Source organism: Pyrus communis, chromosome 7 (genome assembly GCF_963583255.1).
Source record: "Pyrus communis chromosome 7, drPyrComm1.1, whole genome shotgun sequence".
Taxonomy (NCBI): Eukaryota; Viridiplantae; Streptophyta; class Magnoliopsida; order Rosales; family Rosaceae; genus Pyrus; species Pyrus communis.
The window spans coordinates 66,419-91,669 of NC_084809.1; the positions used below are offsets into that span (position 1 = coordinate 66,419).

Sequence of the window (25,251 nt, forward strand, 5' to 3'; positions counted from 1 at the left end):
CATAATAATGACTAACTGTAATAAAGTCAAGTCAATGCATCACACGTGCGTACTAAAAATCGGACTGGTGAATGGCAGAAGTTCCAAAACCTCGCTTGGAATTTCATATCGATCGATGAAAGTTAACCCATTAAGGCCATCTCCAACCGAAGCCTGGCCAAAGGGCTGTTTTAGCCTCTGACCCTCCAAGAAATTAATATTTTAATGAACAGTGCCAGACCATATTCTTTACCATTTTCAACTGAGGCCCAAAGGGCCATAGGGCTCGTTTTAGCCCTGTCACAAAAAATCATCTCCAACCAAGGGCCAAAGGGTTATAGTATGGAATGTGAAGAATTGAAATAAAATGAGGTAATATACTATGGAACGGTGAAAAATATGTGAGAAATGGTGTAAAAAAAAAAGGGCTGGGCTAATGGAAAAGAACAAAAAACAAAAAATGAAATTGGGCTAGCCAACGGGCTGGCTAGCTAAGCTGGCTGAAAATGGCCAGTTGGCCATTTTTTGTCCAGTAGGGCCCATGAGCCCTTTGGTCTAACCTTCGGTTGGAGATGGCGTAAGAGAATGAGGCTCAGGCCCAAAGGGGACCCAAAACACAAAGCTTTGAACGGGCAGGGGGAGATGTGAATGTGATGATGGTAGGAGAATTGGTATATGTATTTTTTTTTGGTCGAAAAGAGAATTGTTATGTGTATAGATTGAGGAAATGCAGGATTAGGAACAGGAGTGGAGGAGGAGGAGAGAGAGAGAGAGTAGAGAGAGGGGGACGCAAAACACAGCTTTAAACGAGAGCCATTCGTTGAATGATAGGCTCTATCCATAACCTCATCCTCTCCTCTTCTCTAGTCCTCTTGGTTTTATTTCAGTCACTCCCTTCCAACGACACACTACACTAGTACCTCATCTCATCAACTTGGTTTTATCCCAATCATTCATAATGAATATATAACGACCTTGTGATTTTTGTGACTGTCTTCCTTCCTTCCCTCCTTACCACTGCTTAGCTATATCCTCCCTCCCACCCACCCTGCCCTGAGCTAGTTAGTGCCTAGCTAGCTCCGCTCCGCTCCGAGAATGGCTTCGGCTATTCTTTCCGTGGCCAAACCATCTCTTCAGGTTCATTTATGCAGCTACCTTCTCGTTTTCTTGCTTCAATTACTTTATGCTTCTTACTTTGCTCGCTCAGACCTATATGGATATTGTGTTGCATGCTAGATATACACTTCTAATATATATACATATGCATACAACTGAATACAAGCACACATACAGGAGTCCTAGGCTTGCTCATTAGTCAAACTAGTTAAGCGCGCATGCAGAGTACCGTACGTTAATTAGTTAAATTGATCACTAAAAATTATAGCTGGCTAGTGTTTGTTTAACTTATGTTATCTATACATACACAAATGCTCAAAATAATTAAAATTATAATTTGCAGGCCAATGGAAAGGGATTTGCAGAATTCTCAGGTCTCCGTACCTCATCAGCTTGCCTTCCTTTCGGAAGGAAGACCTCAGACGATTTATTCTCAGTCATTGCCTTCCAGACCTCTGCTGTAAGTACCACTACTACTACTACTATGATTTCTTTGCCTTTAATTTCCTACTGTCCGTGTCTTTTCCTACATACATACGTAATCATATCAGTAAATAACGTTTCCTTGATCATCGATCGATCGTAACAATTAAGGAAATACCAGTTGTGGTTATCAAATCTCATAACTAAACAACCAGGGAGTAGCCACTTCTTACTGGCTAGGTATTTCTCTTCACTTATAAATGAAAGGTTTTAGGTTCAATTCTCGTGAAAAACGAGTTTGAACCACATTACTGCTAGCCTATTGTGAGGTTCAAAAATATTTTCATCATAAATGCTTAGTTCGATTCTCGTGCTTATGCTTCTTGCATGAAGCATTTAAGTGTTTTTCCAGGATTCACTTGGATTTTTATTAAGAATTGGTTCCAAAAACATTTTCACCATAAATGTTTTTGGCCATTTTAAAGGCACTTCCAAATGAGCCCTTAGCAACTAGCTCTCCAAAATTCAAACGCAACTTGCAAATCTGAGTTTATGGTTTTTTTTTTTTTCCTTCTATTTATGTATTGTGTGTATATGCTGTCTCGTATTACTTTAATTTCTTTTAATTCTTAATTTTATATATAAAAACAAAAAAATATTTTATAACTCATACAATTAGACTACTTTACTCTTTTGACATGAACTGATTTCATTTCAAGTGAGGGCATAATTGCTCACTTTGAAAAATGTATGTTGTCTCGTATTTAGATGTATTATTATAAATGTGACGGTGTAATGTGGATTTGTAAATTTCTAATTGGGAAGGTGGGAAGCAACGGAGGATACAAAAAAGGAGTAACGGAGGCGAAGCTAAAGGTGGCTATAAATGGATTTGGAAGAATTGGAAGGAACTTCTTGAGGTGCTGGCATGGACGCAAGGACTCCCCTCTTGATGTCATTGCCATCAACGACACTGGAGGCGTCAAGCAGGCATCCCACCTCCTCAAGTACGACTCTACCCTCGGTATCTTTGATGCTGATGTCAAGCCCGTTGGCGATAATGGCCTCTCCGTTGATGGCAAGATCATCAAGGTCGTGTCTAGCCGCAACCCCATAGACCTGCCCTGGAAGTAAGCTGGCTTAATGCGTTATAGCTTTATTAATACACACACACACACACACACACACACACACACCCCTACATCTACATGTACATGCATATACATATGATCGATTGATTATGTTTTAATTTGTCAATGGCTGCATGGCAGGGATTTGGAGATCGATCTGGTGATTGAAGGGACTGGTGTGTTTGTCGATAGGGAGGGCGCAGGCAAGCACCTCCTGGCAGGGGCCAAGAAGGTGCTTATCACTGCCCCTGGAAAGGGTGACATCCCCACCTATGTGGTCGGAGTCAATGCTGATGCCTACAGCCCCGATGAAACCATCATTAGCAATGCTTCTTGTACCACCAACTGCCTTGCCCCCTTCGTCAAGGTCCTTGACCAAAAGTTTGGTAATTACATTTTTCTCATCTTTTACTTGTATATTTTCTTTCTTTCACCAGATTCCTTCATTACCAAATTTGTTCAAGTGTTGTGTGTACCTAGTACGTAGTTCGTACGCATACATGTCAGTTTCTTACAAGGATGTTATTTTATACTGCAGGCATCATCAAGGGCACCATGACTACCACGCATTCCTACACTGGTGACCAGAGGCTACTTGATGCCAGCCACCGCGACCTAAGGCGTGCACGGGCTGCTGCTCTCAACATCGTTCCCACCTCCACTGGTGCAGCAAAGGCCGTGGCCCTAGTCCTTCCAAGTCTGAAGGGCAAGTTAAATGGTATTGCCCTGCGTGTGCCCACCCCAAACGTGTCGGTGGTGGACCTTGTTGTCCAAGTAACTAAGAAGACCTTTGCAGAAGAGGTGAACGCTGCTTTCAGAGACAGCGCCGAGAAGGAGCTCGCAGGTATCCTTTCTGTTTGTGACGAGCCCCTTGTCTCAGTCGACTTTAGGTGCACAGATGTCTCCTCCACAGTCGACTCTTCATTGACAATGGTAATGGGCGATGACATGGTCAAGGTCATTGCTTGGTACGACAACGAGTGGGGTTACTCCCAAAGGGTTGTTGATTTGGCTGACATTGTCGCCAACAACTGGAAGTGATCATCCTTTCAAAATTCAAATTAGCTCCTCCTCCTCCTCCTCCTACTTGTCATTCCAGGCGGCCGGATCCATGTTTTTTGGTTTTCTTTTACCGTTATGCGTTTATAATTTCTACTTTTCTTTCTTTTTCTTTTATTCTTCTTTTCTGATTAATAATGAGAATCTTGTTGAAACCATTTTCATCTTCTTTTCATTTTGCAAGATGAGTCTTGATGTATGTAGATCAAGGTGAACAAGTCATTTAAACTTGAAAGTATGTGTTGTCGATCTCTTGATTATTACTTTTTGGTTATATACATAACATTACATATATGTATATCTGTTGCGATGGGGACTATACATATAACAATTGCTATAGCATAACTCGCACTAATATTTGAAACTAAATGATCAACCTTGTACTTTTACCAACTCCTTTTCAGTGTTCATACATCATACCTAACGTGGTCTCATATGGTTTGCGTGATGAATTGCTTGGAAATGAGAATTAGGATATTTATGAGCTTGTTTACTTACAAGTAAGGAATGACTAATATTCTCATTCATGTCATATCATGCGTTAACAATCAATAAACGAACAAAACCACGTCATGTCATATCATGCGCTAACAACCAATAAACAAAAAAACCCATGTTTAGGAATAAGTTAGCTAGGAAATTATTCATCTCATATCCATTCCCTCACGTACCAGTTTCTTGTTTGGTTTATGCAAAAATGTGGTGTTATCCATACCCCTCTTTTTACCTCCCACACACCCCTTGTTAATATCTACACAGCTTATTACACACTAACGAAGCCAAGGGGATCCAACAAAACAGTTGGCGACAAAATATATAATAAATTCATCTTAGTAATTTCACATCGATAATCCATAAATACCAATGTGAGCAATTCAAATAATAAAATCTTGAAACACTACAAGTACAAACCATCAGACAGCACAGCAGTAATCGTCAAAACTCTAGTGTTGTATATATAATAATATATAAGCATGTAACTGCGCAACTGAATTAAATTGTAAAATCGAAAAACAATGAAAAAGGCAACATCTAGAGAACATATGCACAGTACTAAAATCTTTGAACATCCCGTGCGCTAGAAGCCTAGAACAACCAGTGTTTCCTCCTTGGCTTCTGTTGAATTGGCATGTCTGCAAACAAGACACGCAACTAAGATATTAACCAAAATCTCTCCTTGTACTGCATTTGACACCTATAAAATAATTCTCTTTCTGATTTTTAAATCAAACAAAAACACAAAAAATAAACAAAAGAAAAACACCTCGGACTTCATATAATGAATTGTAATGAACCTCCGACCAAAAACTCAGCCACAACTCTGCATTATTTAGAAGGAAAAATAAGAATGTTAAAATCTGAAATTGTCCTATAGCATTTTGCAAGACAATTTTTCATCTAAACCTACGACTACGAGACAAAGGAATCTCTTCAGAAATTTTTTTTTTCATTTGGATGAGCATAAAAGGGCAAAGATAGTTCCATCTACCACGTTTTGGTGGCTGGTACTGGGGCATAATTTCAATAAAGCAAGTATCTCTGAATGATGTCAAAAGGCAAATCTTTGCTTCAAACTGCATTCAAACAAGATTACAAAACATCATAAACTACAAGAGAAGAATTGCACACAACACTATGCCAACAAGACACTTTCCAAGCTGTGAGCACTGGTCTATATTTATTTATTTCTACAAAAAAAATTATCTACTAACATTTGTACTATTGTATTATTTTTCAATAATTTTTTTTATTTGCCACTAAATATTCAATATCAAGTTCCATTTCAAGCTCATGGAGAAATATTTCCAGTTAAAGTGAAAAAGTCTTGATGCCATCATCAATAAATATATTAAATAAAGCTAAGATAAATCACCAATATTATATTATTTTGGTAAGATGTGATACACACACACACACATATACATATATATATATATATATATTATATTATATCCCATTAACCTAGAACAAGTATCTATAATCTACAGAAAGAAATTCAGATCCATTGGGACAAATGTAAAAGACCTTGTCAGCTGCTGCTTGTAAAGTAACATGATCTCCCCATTCACCGGATCTGCATCATGTGGAAAACTAAAAGTGAATACAAACCTGCTGTACCAAAAAATAGATGAAACTAGGCCAGAATACATATAAACAGAAGCTTGTTGATCAAATAACCGAACTAATGATCCTAAACAATTTGACATACTTTGCCATTTTCTTGTGATAGCGCTTGTACTTCATAGGGACATAGCCTTCATACAATGAATGATAGTCTTTGAGCTGGAAAGAGGTAAAGTAGTGCACGATAAGCATACTCAAAAAAGGCATTCACTTTCTTGTTCCCCTTTAAAAAAAATGTTGAAAATGAGACAATGTGGCACTGAAAGGTCACTATAGATTCTGGTCATGATAATTAAGCTTTGTAGAGAGTACAGGAAGCAGTAGTTCTGAGAGCAAAGACAAGTAGCCATTGGCATTATACCATCCAATGGTTACATGAGTGGTAAGGGTAGTGACTGCGGTGGTAGCAAATGGTGGATGGAGGTTTACTTTAATCAAAATATAGCAGTGGTAATAGTTTTCATTATCTCCTTAATTGATCCTTCATTCCATATCAAATGATCTCCGGTCCAATTTCTAGCCATCTAAATTTTGTTCCTCCTATAGCAATTGGTTACTTCGTGTACACTCTACCTGCTTCACAATCTCTTTCCGAACATGTTTGTGATACTCTGGAGACTTGTACATCTGTTCTGAAAGTGCACGAAACTGCAAAACAATGAGAAAAGCAATCAATATGAATCAAAAGATGGCATACCTAGGACTTTGGATTCTCAGAATTGCAGATACCTGACAATTCCCATCACCAGAAACCTTTACTTCGTATAAACCATAGACATGTAACCTGCAAGGAAGTAAAATGGAAATTCACTAAATTATCACCCAAGAAGAAGTTAAACAGAAGTATGAGAATACAAAACCGATATCTACTTATAGTCCATCAAGATGCTAAGTACATAGCTGCATCACACTCAATGCCTAAATGAGAGTAGAAATAAATTCATCCACATGCTAAACATGTTATAGTTCTGAGTATTGTCATACAAACGTAATTTGTGTACAACCATCAACCCACACCCAAGGAAAACTACCTCTCCTCGTATAATACCAACAGGTCCAACACCCCAACAAACATGGTAATAAAATATTAGCCTCAATACATCATATGTGCTACTATCATTTTCAGGATTCATGTGGTTTTCCATGCGTTGCAAAGCATGCATATCCAGAGTGAGGTTTGCCAATACCTCCAGCCATTTCCAAGTGTGTGCTTGCATTTTTTTTGTTCCCTTTGAAATATGCATTTTGTTTTACCTGTATTATTCCCATCATCAACCAAAAAGAAGGGGGGCAAATGATAAAAAGGGCTACCTTAATACCTTTTAGGAAAGTTGTCAACCACAAAATAACCAATGCATATTTTTTTATTCCAAAGCATAAACATACCTCTGGAGAAGGCGTTGGTGATCCAAACCAGCATCACTTATGTTGGGGATGTAGGAATTTATCCGTGGAACATGCTGGAATTTTGAAAAGATAGTAATACTATCAGATATAAAGCTATGAACGAAAAGAGTGAACTGAGGGGGGGAGAAAAGGAAATTTCTGTTACAGGAACAGGTGCCAGGTTGGAAAGGCGTCTAGCAACTGCACCATCTAACTTAGCATACTCTTCTGATAGTACAACAGCAATCATACGGTCATCCTCAACATCCTGTTGGCTGCTCAAGGAAGTTGAGCTAGAACATTCGCCCACACTGTGAGTCCCGTTCATCATAAACTAGTCTATTTCAAATTCGTCACACTGAAAACAAGTACCAGAATGAGCTTATAAGCTGAGTAGCCTAGTTTGAAATGCTAACAAGAATTTACAACCCTTCAACAAAAGTGAATTCACAACCAATAATCAAAGATATGGCATATTTCTTAATTGCGGGTAAGAAGATTGGTCTTAAACAATTGCAATATATAAATGTAAAGCTATGCTATTGCTAGGCTTGCCGGAATGTGCGCTGTCAATTACGGTCGGGGTAAGATTGTTCTTAGAACTTTGTTGCAGTGATGGTAATTAAGAGTAGTAAGACATGGCTGAATGTGGGTCTTTTCTTTTGGATTCGGATTAATACTTATCCACATAATAATGTCCAAATGCAATAAAAGAAGGAAAAGAAAAAAGAAGGAACTGAATAAATTATACGATACATACTCAAACATGGCAGATTCAGATTGGATCAAAACTCAAAATCAATCAATCGGACAAACAAACAAACACGATAGATAATTGGAAACTGATTACGAACATGGTATTGGAATTGGAATTGGAAGGCGAACAGCGAAAAAACGAGTTTTTTAGTGCTCAATCGAAATATCAAATCAATTGGGGTAATAAATTCAAAGGCAATCAAAAAGAAAGTCAAACGAGTTTGAATCTTGAATGATTCGTCCATCTTGAAATTCTGCGTACAGAATTTGTATGACATACGTAAGCATAAAGTGATGAGCTACAGCTCTTAGGACTTTACCTGATATAGTTCTTCGTTTCGTTCGATAATTAAGAGGGATGATATCCTTGTCGCCGCCGTGGTCGTCCTCCTTGGCTCGGTTGTTGGATCGGGTATTTGGGTGCCCAGTGCCCTGCCTGCCGCTGTATTTTCTTCTTTTTATTTAATTAATAAAAAAAAATTATATCGTACGCGCGGGGTAGTGGTAAGTTCGTTAGATTTTCAAGCACCGGGTACCCGGTACGGGGTATCCCCCGATTCGCGATATTTTATATTTTCCACTTGGTCCCTTAGAATTTCAAGCCGTTCCATTTTCGGTTGCTTATTTCTGCATGTATTCATTCACAGCCAATTTGCCAAATCCACCTATAACCGTCTAGTAGCGAGTGTGACCCAGTGTCCAGTTAGGTAGTGTTGTTTGATGTTAAGGATTGAATTGGCATTCTAATTTCTCAAAGAAAAAAATTGAATGTCAACCAACAGATTTTGAAGTTCTATCTATTTCAATCCAATCTTAGACACCAAACAAAAGCCTTGAATCGAGCTTGAACAAGATCATATTTAATTTGTTTTAGTTTCATTTGAAGGCATGAGATGACAATAGTTGGTTGAATAAAATAACGAACGAGCAAAGGAAGAAAGAGTTGTTGTAAACAGCCTATCCACAAACTTCTACGAATCACACCCAAATAGAGTTGTTGTAAACAGCCTATCCACAAACTCTTACGAATCACACCCAAATTTCACACGCGCACAAACACACATCTCGATCGGTTAAGCTTTCTTTCAAACATAATAGCAAACAATATACAATAACGTGACGAATTACACCTTGTTAAGAGAACATCAATGCACAATACAATGAGTCCTAAACATTTGTATTTCTACAAAAGACAATTAAATGAATATAATTCCGTCCTACGAAGCAATTTAATGCAATTTACTACTCCTATCACGGGCTCTCGGGGAGCACCGGGCTTGTCTCCAGCATTTTTGTAGCATCTTCATCCATAGAGATCTTAGTCCAACCAGAATTTCTCATGGAGAAAATCTTGGCACGGTCAAACCCATTTCCTCTAAAGCCCGTTATCTTTGATGACACCATAGGCATCACGAGGACCGCAGATGCATTAATTGAATCCTCTCCAAATCCCAGTGCCAATGCACAAGCAGTCTGCAAAAGGATCCAAGTTCAGAGAATTAAAAGTCAATACCAGGATTCTATCTCAGTAAGTTCAACAAGCCAGTTTAGATCACCTTTGCCTTCACTATCGCATCTGAAATCTTCACCAGGATTCCTTGCACAAATGATTTTGCATCTCTAGTTTGTACATCTTCAGATGAAATAGCTAACCTGGAGCACTTACACAAGTGTCAAACAGTGGTGAAATTGACAAACAAACAGAATACTCATCCAGCTCAAATGTGAAAGCATATGCTACAACATTTTTCTTAATTAAAACAACGTCATTTCCACTCCAGCATTGCTATCAATATGCTACAACATTGAAATCATAAAGTTGCATAAAAGAATGTATTGTACCTGCCCACGTCTTTTGAAATGCTTGAAGACACCACAGAAACTAATGATGGATTATCTTTGACTTCAGCACCTGAAATTTAAAAAGTTCACGTCTTGATATTCTGCCTACTTAAAATTTTAAAATATCAATCAAATACCTTTGGAATCATCAGGTGCCAGCAAAGTAATGCCTACGAACACGGACATCATTCCCAGTATGAACATTGTTGTCCTTAGTGCATCCAATACCTGTTTTGAGCACAACAAATAAGCTTTCCACATGACCTCAGATTTTTTTTTTTTTTTTTTTTTGGGGGGGTGGGGGTGGTGGGGGGGAGGGGGTTGGTGGGGAGAGAGAGAACCTGGTATTCTTGAAAATATACAAATCCTGTACAAATGGAAAAGAATGTCCAAGCAATTTGAAACATAGGAACAATAAGAATTGCATCGAAAAAGGATAATCCTTCATTCAACCGAGCCATCTGCACAAGTAGAATCAGAAAGGTATTCATACATAAAAGCTAAATAAAGCACCATAGCATGCCATTGCAGAAATTTGTAAACCAAGTAATCTAAATTTAATTCTGCAATAACTGATACCCAAAATCCAGCTGTACTTAGAAATAAAAGGAGCATGGAGTATGTGAACCAGCTATGTAACTGATAACTACTAGACAAGGCCAAACGCAGCAGGTTAGATCTGCCAAGAAAAAACAGAGGAATTAGAAACAGAAGGGAATTACAAGATTGCACCACTTGCGTTACACAAAGAAAACTCTCTTGGAAAGGTAACTTACAGAGATTTTGCAAACAGCACTGAGAATGATCCAACAGCACCTGAAACTATAGCATAGGAAAAAGGAAGCAGCATATGCCAGTAGGGTCTCAGATCCTGGCCAGAAACAGCATGCAAAAGTTCTCCTCTCCTGTATATCCAGAAACTGATGTAAAAGAAATTGGTTGGAGCCAACCAATAAGATGGAAGAATTCATCATTTACTTCTCACCTGTAAATGGAGTGATGCAAGGCAACAACTAAAACCAAAATCATACAGTACAAAAGGAATGCAATATTGCTGTATTTCTCGGCCAGCTGCTGAGGTGTGTATACTGTAAGAAAAACAATTAAACCATAAATGAAGTCCATTACTTTTTCTTTTGTGGAGAAGGTCTTTTGCGCAACCGTTGTATACTATGGCCCTCTCACAATAACCAGTCGTGTGACCAGCACACATGGGGTTCGATGTGATAAGGCTGTTGTATACAATGTTTGCAGGGAAGAGTGTTGAACTTGTGTATGTGTGTTTTTAGGGGGTGGGGGGAAGAGATGCGTTTGGGATGGTTACTTCTTGCCACACGTAGGAGTAATACAAGAGAACAATTGATCAGCTATTCAGGGATTGGCACAAAACAAACACTAAATGAAACTGTAAGACATAATGACTTGAAAATGAATCATGTACCAGGTGACTGGTGGTTGCCAAAAGCAACGAGAAAAATATTCCCAAGAACGATAAAGGCTGTGGCAACCATTACCCTGCAAAAGACAGCAGTTTTAATACATAGAGATGTACTGAGAAATATGTGTAAAATGGATGTCCAGACAGCATTACGGTTATGAAAATTTATTCTCACTTCAGTTTATAACGTACTTAACAGTCACCATTTTGTTTAACACAAAGTAAGCAAAGGCAATGTTGGATACAAACTGAACAGAACCCAGTGCCGCAAGAAGTGACTGCACAGAAGGATACAAGAAAACAAAACTAATTAGAAATAACAGGCTCATACAGATATGTGTTGAAGCATGTTGCAGATGTTGAAATTTCAGTATTTATCAGTACTAATCCTACTTTGTGGATTCAAATAACAAGGCCAACAAAATATAGTTTACACTGACCTGAGCAGCATAACCGAAGGATACGAAATTTAGGCAATTACCAAGAGCGAAAAATAAAAAGCCTGTATATGAGGAAAGCTATATTATTTTAAGTCCTGTGTCGTAATCCACTGTACAAACTAGAACGCCCAAAACCGTTAGAACAGATGAAGCACTGAGAGAGAGAACTGTACCAATTCTCCATGTCTGATATTGTATAATAGGCTTCAAAGGAAGCTTTCCATTTCCTCCATCACTTTCTAGTATTGAATGTCTCTCTCTCTGCCAAAACAGAAATAAACATTCTGACACTTGCATCATGGTATAAATACATTTACCAGCATTAAATTGCTGCAGAAGGAACACAGGTGGCTGAAACTTGCTTTTTCAGACTAGACAGCATACGAGAATTGGAAACGCATGAAATGTAGAAGTTTTCGAATAGATCAAATAAAACTTTGAAAAGTAAAGATCTAACTAATGAGGATTTAGCGGGAAAGGTGTGGTTTGTATTGTTGCTTTGCAAGCCGCATGTTGATTGTTCAAGCAACAATTAGAGTAGAAGTGCGAAAAAGAGGAGAAAGCATACACACCCAACTAAATGTACAAAAACTAGTGGAACAGATAGAAAACTAGCGGGAAAGTCATCACAATAACAAGTGGAAGGTTATAAATTTGCCTAAAGATTGTTATACACAATCACAATTCATAATGGTTCGACAAGAAGAAGTGAATGAGCAAATACACACAAAACAGCCACCCAAAGTAATAGAATACGGAGAATAAACCTCGTTATGCCCCAATTTGAGAAGGTTAGTTCCAAAGTTGATGGCAATGCTGCCAAAAAGGTTAATGAAAGCTCCAACGACCCACTCCCCCATGGATTAGAAAGAGATGTGAAGCCGTGGCTGCATGCAGTTGAGATGTCAAGTTGCGAACCAATATTACTTACTGAACCTGGCACAAGTAGAATACAATCACATATAGAGCGCGATTAGCAAGAGAAACGCTTGAGGAATTCCCAATGTCTCGCGGCTGAGTGTTTGAAATATGAATACAATCAGTCAATCAATCGTATTGCACAATTACAGACAATCTGACAGATGTAATTCTATATGATATGATACAAAAGTGAAAAAAATGACAAGTATGTATCATGTAAGGAGGTAGGGAGCCGTGGCTGCATGTTCATTACAACGTCAAAGAAAGCACAATCACATCTCATCAATAATCAATCAATCCCGGTTTGGCGGTTTCTGGTTTCGGATGAAATAATTAATAATGATTATCATTTCGATTCGATTAGATCAGGAATCACAATATGAAATCATAAATACATTTAACAAACAAATAAATAAACAAACAAATAAGAAGAAAGTTATAGAAAGAAACTAACATTTGGAGCTACAGAGCTTAAGTTACCTCTCTCTCTCGGACAAGTTGGAATTTCGATCGAGGCGGATCCAAATTGTGAAGGTAAGGTTTTTCTTTTCTACCTAGTGTCTGTTTAATCTGAGTGTTGTTCCCGTTCGGGTGGGTGGAGAATAATTCCGATTCCCGAAGAGAGAAGGAGAAAATAACTGTAATCCAGAATAGAATCCCAGATGCGATGCGATGCGAGATCAATCGATCGATGTGAGAAATTTGAGAATGAGGAGGAAGGATTAGGGAAGAATGAATGCCAGAAACAAGAAAAAAGAAAGAAGAGTTGGGGCAAAGGCAAAGAAGAGTTTTCCTCGTCTCTTTTTCTTCTAATAAAAGAAAGAAAAGGACTTATTTCCTGCGTTTATTTACGTTTATGTAAATGTAAATGTTAATATGTTATGTATGCAAGACGAGGGAGAAGAAGACAGAAAAGAAAGAGTTGTCCGGTCAATAGCCAAAGGCGTGATGCTTCAACGCACGCAATGGCGGCCGTACTCTTCAACTGTAGGCAAACAGTCGCCTACGCTAACCCGCATGACAAAACAACTATAACTGCTATCATCTGACCGTCCATCTCTGTTTTACTTGTTTTATTTTAATTTTTGCTTGGGAAGGAGTGGGCTCCACTAAACTGTCATTGAAGTGGTTAATCTTGGGCTCTAAACTGCCAGCAACTTTTTAAACAAACAGGGGGATTGGAGTTTGTTTGTTTGATATCATTTGGTTGGACTTTTCAACTACATATTACTACTACTTGCGCTAAATTTAAACCCAGAAAAAGAAGTATTTAAATTAATTCAACTAAATTTCAACTAAATGGTATTATCCAGCCCTCATCACAGTTTCTATAATTAGAACCTGTAATCCGACAAAAATCTTTATTAATAAATAAAATACTCATTATCAACCAAAATCCTATAAAATTACCAGTTTAACCCTCTAATCAAAACAAAACATGAATAAGAAATATGAGACAGAAATATAATTTCACATAACCAAATTTTGCCTTTTTTTTTCAAAACATCACCTACATGTAATCCTAACATATCTCTAATTATAAAAAATAAAAAAACAAAATAAAATAAAAAACTTCCCACTCTGCGATTCTCTATCATTCTCTTCCTCTCTTCTTCTATTTCAAAAACAAAACAAAACAAAAAAAAAATAAAAAAATAAAAATTTCTCACACACTTTGTGTGTGCCCATATGCTAGTAATTATAATTAGAACATTGCAAATATATCACACAAATCACTTATAAAAGTAAATTACATTTTACTTCTCAGGTTTAAAGACAATTGCAACTTCTTACCCCATATTTAAAACATTTCAGTTATATACATTATCTTATTATTTCATTTCATTTTTGTACAATTGTTACTCAATTTGTTAAATTAACAGTTAAGTAATGATGTGACAAACGTGAATTCCACATGCCACGTGGTTAATTTATTTAAAAATATAAAAAAACCCAAACAATTAAGGGAAAAAATGAAAAAAATAAAGGGAATTGTTATTAACACTCCAAAAATCTCATTCTACATTCCAAACTTTCTATATTAAGAAAGAAAAATACACTTGTGAGAAGTGTAGAATAAGATTTTTGGACTACCAATAACACTTCCCAAAATAAAAACGAAAAAAGAAGAACAAGATCTGAGCAGAGGGGGACTGGGGATCGGGGTGTTTGGCCAGCTCTCCCTTGACGACCCGACTCCGCCTTCTCTTCCTTGAATTGCGCCGATTCCACCCCTGCAATTGGCTTGGGTCACATGCGACAACACATCCTCCTCCCTGCTCGTCCGCTCCCTAGACTTCCCCAACGCCAACCTCGCACCAACCCTTTCCCAACCGGCGTGAGAGTTTGAGAGGGAGGTGAGGATTCTTGTTGGAGCTCTACCATGGCCAAGCAAGTTGAAATGGAAGAAAGGGAGTACTTCGAGAAGGAGGTGATGACTCTCTGCAAAAACAAAACCCTACGTAAGCCCGGCCAAATTTCCCCTTTTCGAGGCGTTTTTAATTTCAATAATTGGGTAGCAAGCGCTAGTCCTAGCCCAGCAGCAGCCATTTTCTCATCCTCTCTGGGACCATTCTGCAATGCCTGAGAAGGTCAAGAAACTCTAATTGCGAAGTTCGTTCTTGATTAGTCATGCGTGGAGAGAGAGAACGATGTAGTTGCCCCAGACTAAGTCTCATCTCCTATCTAGGAGTGGTATTGGTATGATTATCATACCAAAATTCATGTACCAATTATCATACCAAATTAATGAAAAAATCTACTACCATTACCATGCCAAATTTTTGGTATACCGAATTTCGGCATGTCAAATAGTTCGGTTAGCATAGTAGGGTAATGGTAATTACCACTTTGTTTTGGGCCAAATTTTTTTTTTTTTTTTCCCAACCTAATTCAAGGCCTAAATGTGTTTTGGCCACTCCCTTTGGGTTTCTAATTTTTTTTTTATTATTTAATTATGAGAATTTTATAGAGATTCATTTAAGAAACAAGAAGTGAATAGATGGAAGAATTGCTGAAAGCACCCAATATCCCTAAAAAAATTAGTACAAAGATTCATAAATTTCATCTCTACATTTTTAAAAATTGTACAAAAATTAACTTGATAGACGAAGATAGGGAGAAAGACATCCCAATTTGATGAAGGAGAAGATGAGATGGACTCCGGAGAGAAAGAGTCACGGGAACTAGACTAGCAGAGATGAAGTCGGTGGCTAGATGGGTGAAAAGATGAAGAGTCGCAGCGCAAGAAAGCTTATGTTTTTTTATTGGGGAAGTAGAGGTTAGAGGGTGAGATGATTAGATAAATGACTAGAAAAAAATATATATATAAAGTGCATATATAATGATAATAATACCTAATTATATATAAATGAATAAATAAATAATATAATATTAATAGTAGTAGTACGGTACGGTATACCATTGGTAATAGTTTTGAGTACCATTATTGTACCAAAAATGTATGGTACGGTACAAATAACGTACCATTACCAATGGTACAAATTTTTTGGCACAACTTTGGTATGGTATGGTATGGTTGGTAATTCGGTTGGTATGATAATTTAGCAAAAAATTACACCCCTACTCCTATCCCAAGGGGCTTCACACTCTGGAAGTTCCTTCTACTTAACCAACTTATTCTTATTTGATAGATGAGCTGCGGCCTTACTTCTTAGTCAGATTTTGATAAAATTTGAGAGTCTATGTGCATTTAATACCTTTTTTGAATTTTCTTATCTTATATAGTTCATAGATTTCATGTGTAGAAGATCATATGGCATTAATGGAACCGACAATATGCAAATTTGAAGTGATGTACCTCTGCAATCAAAATGCATCCAAGACATATATACCAATGTGGAGGTCAACCTAATTCAATGATGCAAGTGAACAAAAAGTTTGTAAAAAAGAAATTAACCTACTCCTTGAGCAGAGATGTACGATTTATACAGGTAGTGGGGATATGTATACTCATGGGATGGCTTTTTTTTGGAGTAATGAAAAAATTCCATTGCATTCAAATCAATCAAGATCTAAGTAGTTGTTCAGTAAAATATTATGTTTCTTGCATGCAGTATCCGAGTCTTGCCTATTTAAGGAATATGGATGAGGTATGTGTCTTTTCGATCCCTTTGACCAATCACAGATTGGCTCTAAAGCACCCTCTTTTATTATGATGATATGGGCAAATGGTAGGGCTACAACAGTCATAATCGCTGGAATGCCTAGAAATGGGCTGACTATCTTCCATAAAATATATATACACATATATATATATATATATATATATATTCGTCATTTAATGAGATAGTAAAGTTCTAGACTCAAGCTAGCAAAAAACAAGACTAAGGTCAAGCATTACTGGTAATAAAAAAAATGAAATAACACACTTCAAAGCCGGGAAAGGATTTCGCCCTCCAATTTTTGGGGTACTACATTAAGTTTGTGAGGAACTTTGGAATTATTGCTAAGCGAAATGTGTCTCCCTTTTCTCTTGATTTGCTTGCTCGAGGAAATATATTATGATTCCCTTTCTTTTTATTAGTTTTAGGGTTGGGTCTGGTAGAGAGGAAGTACAATCAGCTACACCCGTCCTTGTGCCTCGTCAACTGGCTATCTTTTTTCCATTCACTTTGCCAGTGCTTTAGGTGGAACTGCTCATGTTGGGCATCCAATTAGCGCAGCATTGGGTAGTATTAGTTCATTAGCTACATCTACATATAGACCGAAAAAAATGCAATCACTTTATATTAGATATTAGGAAGGGAGATTCTATTCAAATAGAAAAACAAAAAAAATTGAAATAGAGTATGAAATACACCCAAAGACACACATGCCTTTCTAGACCAACCAGATTTCCGACAAGTCTTTTTGTTATAGCAAGAAGTAAAACTACAAGTGAATTTTAATCATTATGGATAACCAATTCAGTTTCAAAAATACTTGGGAGACTTTACCCAAGAAATGGGTAAAAAAAATGGAAAGATCATAACATGGGAATAAGTCTGATACCAATACGGATATCCTTTGATGGTCATCTTAGTGTGACTTAATTTACTGGTAGGGATTTCTAGGTGAGCTAGAGCACGAAGAGGCTTTCTATTTATGGCACCCCGGGTCTATCTGCACTCATGGTTACTCGACCTCCCCGTTGTAGTCTACTCATTTTCTCTAAGTGTATCCCTTAGCCACCAATCTAGTTTTGAATCTTTCCACATTTCCTTGTGAGTCACATTTGGTTTTAAAAACCCACTTGCAACTTATAGATTTCATATTTTCTGCATTTTCAACCAAGGTCCAGACATTGTTTCTTGACATGGATACTAACTAATCTTTCATTGCAGCCTCCCACATACCAGATTTAGAGTTTTCTATGGCCTCTTTGTAGCTTGTTAGGTCATCCTCATCACCAATATCATACTTCATTTCTTGCAAATAAACCATATAATCATTTGGTATGGCTGATTTTCTAGTTCTAGTGGACTTTCTCACAACCTGCTGTGAAGGTTGATCCAAGCCTAAATGTGGCTGGACAACTATTGGCACTTAAGAAGTCAATGCAACATCTGGAAGCACAATTAATGGAGGCTAAGTGTTTGTTGGAGTCTCTTGTAAAGTGTTACAGGATGCCACATTACCACTATCAAGTGGTGCAATAGTATTGTTGCTTGGAAATGAAGTTGCAGTGGTTCCTGTAGCTACCAATGGTAACACCATGGAGTGATTTATCACAGAACTATTGTTTAGTTCTTCAATTTCTTCATATCTATCTTCAAAAATGCTGGAGTGATCACTTGGAATACAGGTTTCACCAACACTTTCAATGAACTTAGCATTATGACTTTATGCAATTCTAGTGTATAATTTGGAACCTTTTGACTTCTCTGCATAACCAATAAAATAACAACCGGTTGTCTTCCAATCCAATTTCTTCTCATTTGGATTGTATAATCTAGCCTCACTTTGACACTTCATGTGTGAAATGGGACAGGCTTGGCTTTCTCCCTGTCTAAGCTTTAAATGGAGGAATCTCAACAGCTTTTGTAGGCACTCTATTGAGTATGTAATTGGCAGTTTTGATTGCTTCTCCCCACAAGAAATCCAGCAAATGTGACGAAGAAAACATACTTCTCACCATATCTTTGAGAGTCATATTTCTTCTTTCTGCAACACCATTATGAGATGGTGTTCCTGGGGTAGTGTACCATGCTACAATACCATTTTGTTGCAAATACAAGGCAAAATGACCCATGTGTTGTCCACTTTTAGTGCACTTACCATAAAACTTTCCTCCACAATTGGATCTCACAACCTTCATATGTTTTCCCAATTGTCTTTCCATTTCAATTTTGAAAACTTTAAAACAATTTAAAACTTGAGATTTTTCTGATATCAAATACAAATAAGTGTATCTTGAGAAATCATCAATAAAAAGAACAAAATATGAATTTTCACAAATTGTTTTTGTTGGGAAGGGACCACACACATCTGTATGAATGATCTCCAAGAGATCATTGCTTCTTGTGCCTTTCTTTTTGTTAGCTGTATTGGTAGTTTTGTCCTTATATCAGTCTATGCATTCCTTAAAGTCATCAAAATTGATATTTGACAATATGTCATTCTTAATTAGTCTCAACATTCTCTCTTTTGATATATGCCCTAGCCTTCTATGCTACATCATTGAAGATTTCTCATGAACAAGCATACGTTTCGATATTGAATGTTCAAGATTGAGACATTCTTCATAATATGTGCATTGAATTTGCCAAAGATCTCCATTTGGAAATGCATAACCAATTGGATTGTCATACTAGTTTTGAATATAAAAAAATTGAATAACATCACCAACATATGAAAAACCATCCTTGACAAATTGAGTAACTGAAAAAAAATTCCTTCTTATTGAATGAACATAAAGTACATTGTTCAAAATTAAAATAAAACCAGATGACGGTCTTAACATAATTCTGCCAATAGCGTTAACTACCACTTTATTCCCATTTCCAACAAACACATTGTAAACCTTCTTACTTGTCCCCTTCTAGTTTTGAAATCCCTGCAATGAATTAGTTATATTGATTGAACAACCAATGTCAAACCACCATGAATTTTGAGGAATGAAAACCATGTTAGACTCTACTGTGACAAAAACATTAATATTAGCTTTACCTTTCTTAACCAACCAGATTGAATGCAGGACAGTTTTTCCTTAAATGCTCAGTGGATTGACAATGGAAACACTTTTTAAGATGAGCTTTATTAACTCGCAAACCTATGGAGGAAGAGACACCATCATTTTTGGCAGCAATTAAAGTGTTTTTGAAGAATTTCTTGGCACCAAAGTATGCACCAGCTTGGTGTTTAAATCCTGACTGTTTTTTGCCTTTGTAATTCTCATTCTTGAATGCAGTAACCCCCATCTTTCCTTTTCCTTTCCCAGAATTGACAAGATTTGCCAACTCCATCTTTTCAGCCTTGGACCTTTTCATTCTTTCCTCTTATTGACAACAAATGGAAATGAGTTCATTGATTGTCCAAGTCTCATTCTGAGTATTGTAGTTCACCTTAATCTAATCATAATCACCATATAAGGAGTATAAGGCCATGTGCACCAGAAACTGATATGTTATCCCAATGTCCAATGCATTCAGTTTGTTAGAGATGTTCACCAATTTCAACAGATGTTCACGAACACTACTCACTCCATCATGCTTGGTGTTAATCGATGCAGCGAGATATGCACATATCTCAGCTTTATCAGACATCTTAAATTTCTCTTCAATCCTAGCCATGTAACCCTTGGCTAAGTCACAGCTAGGTATACCACCACGAATGTGCTCTTCCCTAGCATTTTGCATAATAAGGAGAGACATTTGATTAGTTTTCTCCCATCTTGCAAAATTCTCCCTATCTTGTGCAGTGCTTGAAACAGTTAGTGCAGCAGGTTCAGGAGTCTTGAAAGCCACAATGAACTTTAACATTCCCAGGTTCATCTCTATTTGATGCTTCTATGTGTTGAAGTTGTTACCATTCAACTTCTCAATATTCACCAAATTCAACATGTTAAAACATGCATACAACATGATTCTTTCATTTATGAGTTCATAATTATCTGTGATCAAGGACTCAACTTGATATTTTTGTCACACTTCATTACAGAACAAATGTCACCTTTAGGCAAGATATTATCCATGTACATAACATGAACTCCAAGAAATTTTGCATAGCCAAGGATAAAAACGCATGAATATATGTAAAGTAACACCTTTAGGCAAGTTAACTTTACACAATTAACATGAGCATCATCACTCGCTATACGACAGTATATGAGCAATCTTAGCAATCAATTTCTTTGGAAACATTCTTACTTGTTAACCTTATAAACTGGTTTATTAAGTGTTCATTTCGATGTTTAATTGATAGGATTAAAAGCACACCATAAAATAGCACACAAATGTCCTATTGATTTTCCTTATTAACACTAAGATTTGTCAATTGTAGCATATGAAAATAAGGGTCTTTCCCGTAGAAGATTGTTTTATCTAACTACTTAAAATGTCACAAAAATTGGGCTGTTGTCCCTACTGATCAGCCACCGAAAAATAATTATTAGACCGATTTACACTTATCTAAAGTCTACGAAATTTTATATGCAGATACTAGATACACAGAGCTACACTTACACAAAATTTTGGGATTTTTGGAGTTGATTTGCTATTTAAATTAAATCAAACAAAAACAGGACAAAAACAGATTTTAAGTAGTTCGCAAATTAAGAAAAACGAGTTAGGGGAATTGCTATCCACCACCAAATAATCATGCAAAAATGTTATGTTTCATTCAAATTCCTTTCATTTTCGGATGAAGATGCTCAAGTTGACTCAATGTTAGAACTCAACCTATTACTCTTTCTTATGTAGTATGTTAAGAGAATGGCGTTTCCAACTTAACTTAGTCCCTAACATGCAATCTAGAATGGTGTGTTCATATTTAACAAGTAGAAATCATTAAGAACGAAAAGAGTTTGAGTCATCACAAGGCATCGTAAGTACTAGCGTTGTCTTACTTATCCTATAAATTGATTCACATGTTAATCGCAATTAACAAGTACTACTCTAGAATATGTGTAGGTCCTCATTCGACAAGGGCAGGCACACACATATTCATAACATTAGAATCCTAGATATGCTTACTAATATGCATCCGTAGAAAACACATAAAGAATTCATCAATGAGACAAGTAGTGAACCAATTTTCATCCATTCATAAAAGTAATTCAAAGGAAATTTCATAACAAACTTGCAATCATATTCGGGGCTTCAAAACAGCCCCTAACTACTAAAAGTTAGTTACACATAATTCTCAAATTAAACAAAAAGAAAGACATGAGTTTGAGAAGATAAAACCGAAAGAAGAGAATGCCAAGATTTCCTCCTTCCTTTCCTTCCGTCCCCAACGCAGAAGCCTTGCCTTTTTTCCTTGCTTTCCTTCCTTTTTTTCTGTCTTTTTTTTCCACGTTTTTTCCCTCTTAGCCGCTGCAACCTGCAGCCCTTTTCTTCTTTTCTGCTGCCACAGTTTTTTTTCCATAACTCATCCCACTAATAGCCATTTAGTGATGACAATAAGTGAGAGGAAATGCTAAAACAATTGTGACTCTTTGGGCAACCTTTATGCCCATTACTCCCACTTAATTTTCCATTTCCTCTGATATTTGAATAGGTGTCAGCTGACTTGTTCTTGGCTGCATCAGTTTTGGCTGCTAGTTTGATTGGATTTATTGCTTTCAATGCTTTCTTGTTAGTTACAAACTGCTCAGCCTCTTGGGAACCTTTCAGTGTTCAAACGGCCATAACTTCTTCTAGAAAAATGATATTAATCTGCGAAATGCTCCAGAAATAGACATCCGTAGCTTTCCAAGCATATAAGGCTTATTATCTAATTCATTCTGAGCTGTCCGCAACTTTCTTCCAAAGTCAGCTGACCTGCACAGGTAGTTTTGACGGATTTGTTACTTAAAATTCCACTTGTGCTATTTTTCTTTTCTTTACTTGACAAATCCTACAAAACACAAAAACAAAGTAAATAGCTCAAAAATATAAGGAACTAACTAAGAAAAGACAAGTGAATTTGATGTAAAATTTATATAAATATGAGCTTATCATTAATAACTTGACATCAGTACATACACTTGGGTGTATCAACCAAATAAACATGACATCGACCCTCAATACTTTATGTAACTCAATCTGCATAAATTTACCAGTTCATATGGTCATAGTCAAAATATTGATATATTAATAGATCAATTTGTAGTAAAACACATAAATTCATAATAAGTTGTAGGAAAAAGAATCAGATATAGCAGTTATAACTTGGTATTCTGTAAGTTATAAAACCGATTATTGCGGAATTTTAAAACAACATATAGATTGAGTTCACAAATTTCTCCATAATCATGAGTTTAGAACTTGAATTGACCGACTCTGATACCGCATGTAATCTTTATTCAAAAAGGATCCAATCAACCAAATTGCTAAACTACATGAACTTCAGATTTATAATGAATGCATGCTCCCTGATGAGTTGCTGCATTAAATGCAGTAATCTGCATAAACCCTAATAACAATTTGATGTATGTACTGACCAGAATTCGTAACCATACTTCTTGTTATGGTGGTGTCTTCCCTTCTCTTGTACTCAGTGCTATAATGTTCAGGATTCACAATAGGGCGTATCCTTCTTAATGAACACAAAGATTATATACAGAGAAGAGGAACCAATCCACACCATTGAATTTGGTAACTACCTCATCCCGTTACCATGACAGTTACAATCGGCTTTCGAGTTACAAACCAATTGCCTTATGGCTTAATTAATACTTGTGGTTTATATCATTTTCCCCTCCATTATGTATTAAGTTTGTCCGGATACAAACTCTTAGGCCTCGTTTGGTAACTCAAACAATACTGACTATTTTAGTCGGATAGAATAATTTGTCATCGAATAGTGCTGACTAAATTAGTCGGACGTTTGGTGCAATATCGGACTAATATCGTAATGTTTATATTGTGATTGGTATTGTATTGAATACGAGAACTTCGAAATATTATTACTTTTAAAAGAAAAAAAAATGACGGTTAATGGAAGAGAAAATGGGGGGAAAACAAATTTTTGACCGGTAATTTCAACAACAAAGCCAGAACCAAACAGGCTTACAAGCACACAAAATAAGAATAACCCATGTCAAATTCTACCATTTTACAAACAACTCATATCAGAACCTACCGTTTTACAAACAACCCATATCACCAAAAGGATTAAAATTCCCAGATTGAACTTCGAAACATGCTGAGGACGATGAAAAATGAAAGTAATTGTAAAACTAAACAAAAAGTAGGTAAATAAGAACAGGGGACGAAGAAGAAGGAGACTCTAAAATTCTCAGATCGAACTTCGAAACATGCTGAGGACGATGAAAAATGAAAAAAAAACCGTAAAACTAAAAAAAAAAAAAAAAAAAAAAAAAAACAGGTAAATAAGAATAGGGGTCGATGAAGGAGGAGACTCTATCTGCCTGCAAGAGGTCGGGGGTCCTTGTCGAGATCTTTGAGCTCATTCAAGATCTATTTGGAAGCCATGGGTCGACCTCGCAGATCGTAACGGATATAAGGATGGATGGAAGGGGCGTTGCTTTGATAGAGAGGAGAAGAGAAAGAAAAATGTAGGAACTTGACGAAGCGGTCAGATTAATACTACACTCTTTTTGGGGAGGATAATTAGCCGGGTGTGAGGAGTACTAAGGCGTTGGGGTCGGATATTAAGTCTGGATACTATTTAGTACGTTAGAGCACTAAATATCTGACTCTGTATTAGTAGTCATATCTGGTGCTATATACCGCGTAACAAACAAGACTTTATAAGTTCACGTGGGTTATAGGTTATTTCTAAGTTATCTTGTTGTCCAAATTTTGATGAACTCACTGGAATTCAAATGTGATGAAATCACATGAATTCCAACACCAATCATTCTTCTGGGTTTTTGATTTTGATTCCATTGCCCTCTGATTTTTTTGGAATGGATTTTCTGGAATTGAAAGCGAGAGAGAGAAGAGAAGAGACGATGTGGAGTAGCTCAAATGGGGTTTTTAATGTTTCTGTGTTGGGCTATATTTGCAGGCAAAGAAAACAAACATGAGTCGCGCCGATTGATGTGTGGGGTCTGGGTTATTGCGAAGAAGATGAAGATCTAGCTTAAGGTTTTCTTTATTATTTGGTTCTTTTTCTCCCTTTTTTAGTTTTTTTTTTTAATAAAATAATTAAATGAATTAACACATGGCACAAATTTAAGTTCCAAATCTGAAAAATGAGGGCTCCGCCCGTGACACAATCATCGTCAATTTAACAAATTAACTAACGATGGTATGAAATTAAATAAAATAATAAGTAAATGTATGAAATTGAAATATTTTAAACTAATTATATGAGATTGCAATTGCATCCAAATCTAAAGTGATAAAATGTAATTTACTTAAGAAATAAGTTCCTGTCTTCCATCAGTTACAAATGTATTTACCCTCTCGTACATAAATTAATCTCTCTTGGAAAAGTAAGTAGAGAAATCAGTTCAAGTGGCTAG

The 25,251-nt window shown here is 36.7% G+C and overlaps 3 protein-coding genes across 6 annotated transcripts; 1 reads left to right on the forward strand and 2 right to left on the reverse strand.

Moving 5' to 3' along the window:
- The first annotated feature begins 746 nt into the window (after positions 1–746).
- On the forward strand, positions 747–3,999 carry LOC137739226 (glyceraldehyde-3-phosphate dehydrogenase A, chloroplastic). Its single transcript, XM_068478776.1, has 5 exons — positions 747–1,116; positions 1,439–1,555; positions 2,344–2,648; positions 2,790–3,034; positions 3,187–3,999. Exons 1-5 carry the CDS (start codon positions 1,075–1,077, stop codon positions 3,687–3,689), a joined length of 1,212 nt encoding a protein of 403 aa, XP_068334877.1. The 5' UTR covers positions 747–1,074; the 3' UTR covers positions 3,690–3,999.
- Positions 4,000–4,637: 638 nt separating this feature from the next.
- LOC137739227 (OVARIAN TUMOR DOMAIN-containing deubiquitinating enzyme 12-like) lies at positions 4,638–8,629 on the reverse strand. Of its 3 annotated transcripts, none has more exons than XM_068478778.1 (10): positions 8,294–8,629; positions 7,384–7,575; positions 7,218–7,291; positions 6,561–6,615; positions 6,405–6,479; positions 5,917–5,990; positions 5,733–5,781; positions 5,200–5,281; positions 4,972–5,028; positions 4,638–4,840 (listed from the first exon to the last, which is right to left on the reverse strand). In XM_068478778.1, the coding sequence occupies exons 2-10, from the start codon at positions 7,546–7,548 to the stop codon at positions 4,794–4,796; spliced, it is 678 nt and encodes a 225-aa protein (XP_068334879.1). In that variant the 5' UTR covers positions 7,549–7,575; positions 8,294–8,629; the 3' UTR covers positions 4,638–4,793. The 3 variants fall into 3 exon arrangements, with proteins under 3 accessions (XP_068334879.1, XP_068334880.1, XP_068334878.1); XM_068478779.1 differs by having other exon boundaries at positions 4,638–4,823; positions 5,197–5,281; positions 8,294–8,627; XM_068478777.1 differs by having other exon boundaries at positions 5,197–5,281; positions 8,294–8,622.
- A 412-nt stretch (positions 8,630–9,041) lies between these two features.
- On the reverse strand, positions 9,042–13,476 carry LOC137739225 (probable magnesium transporter NIPA8). 2 transcript variants are annotated; one of them, XM_068478774.1, is made up of 14 exons: positions 13,095–13,476; positions 12,461–12,629; positions 11,867–11,954; positions 11,694–11,755; positions 11,446–11,531; positions 11,257–11,330; positions 10,801–10,903; positions 10,592–10,720; positions 10,395–10,494; positions 10,157–10,276; positions 9,953–10,043; positions 9,816–9,885; positions 9,530–9,626; positions 9,042–9,446 (listed from the first exon to the last, which is right to left on the reverse strand). In XM_068478774.1, exons 2-14 carry the CDS (start codon positions 12,551–12,553, stop codon positions 9,225–9,227), a joined length of 1,335 nt encoding a protein of 444 aa, XP_068334875.1. In that variant the 5' UTR covers positions 12,554–12,629; positions 13,095–13,476; the 3' UTR covers positions 9,042–9,224. The 2 variants fall into 2 exon arrangements, with proteins under 2 accessions (XP_068334875.1, XP_068334876.1); XM_068478775.1 differs by having other exon boundaries at positions 13,069–13,476.
- Between the last annotated feature and the right edge of the window lie 11,775 nt (positions 13,477–25,251).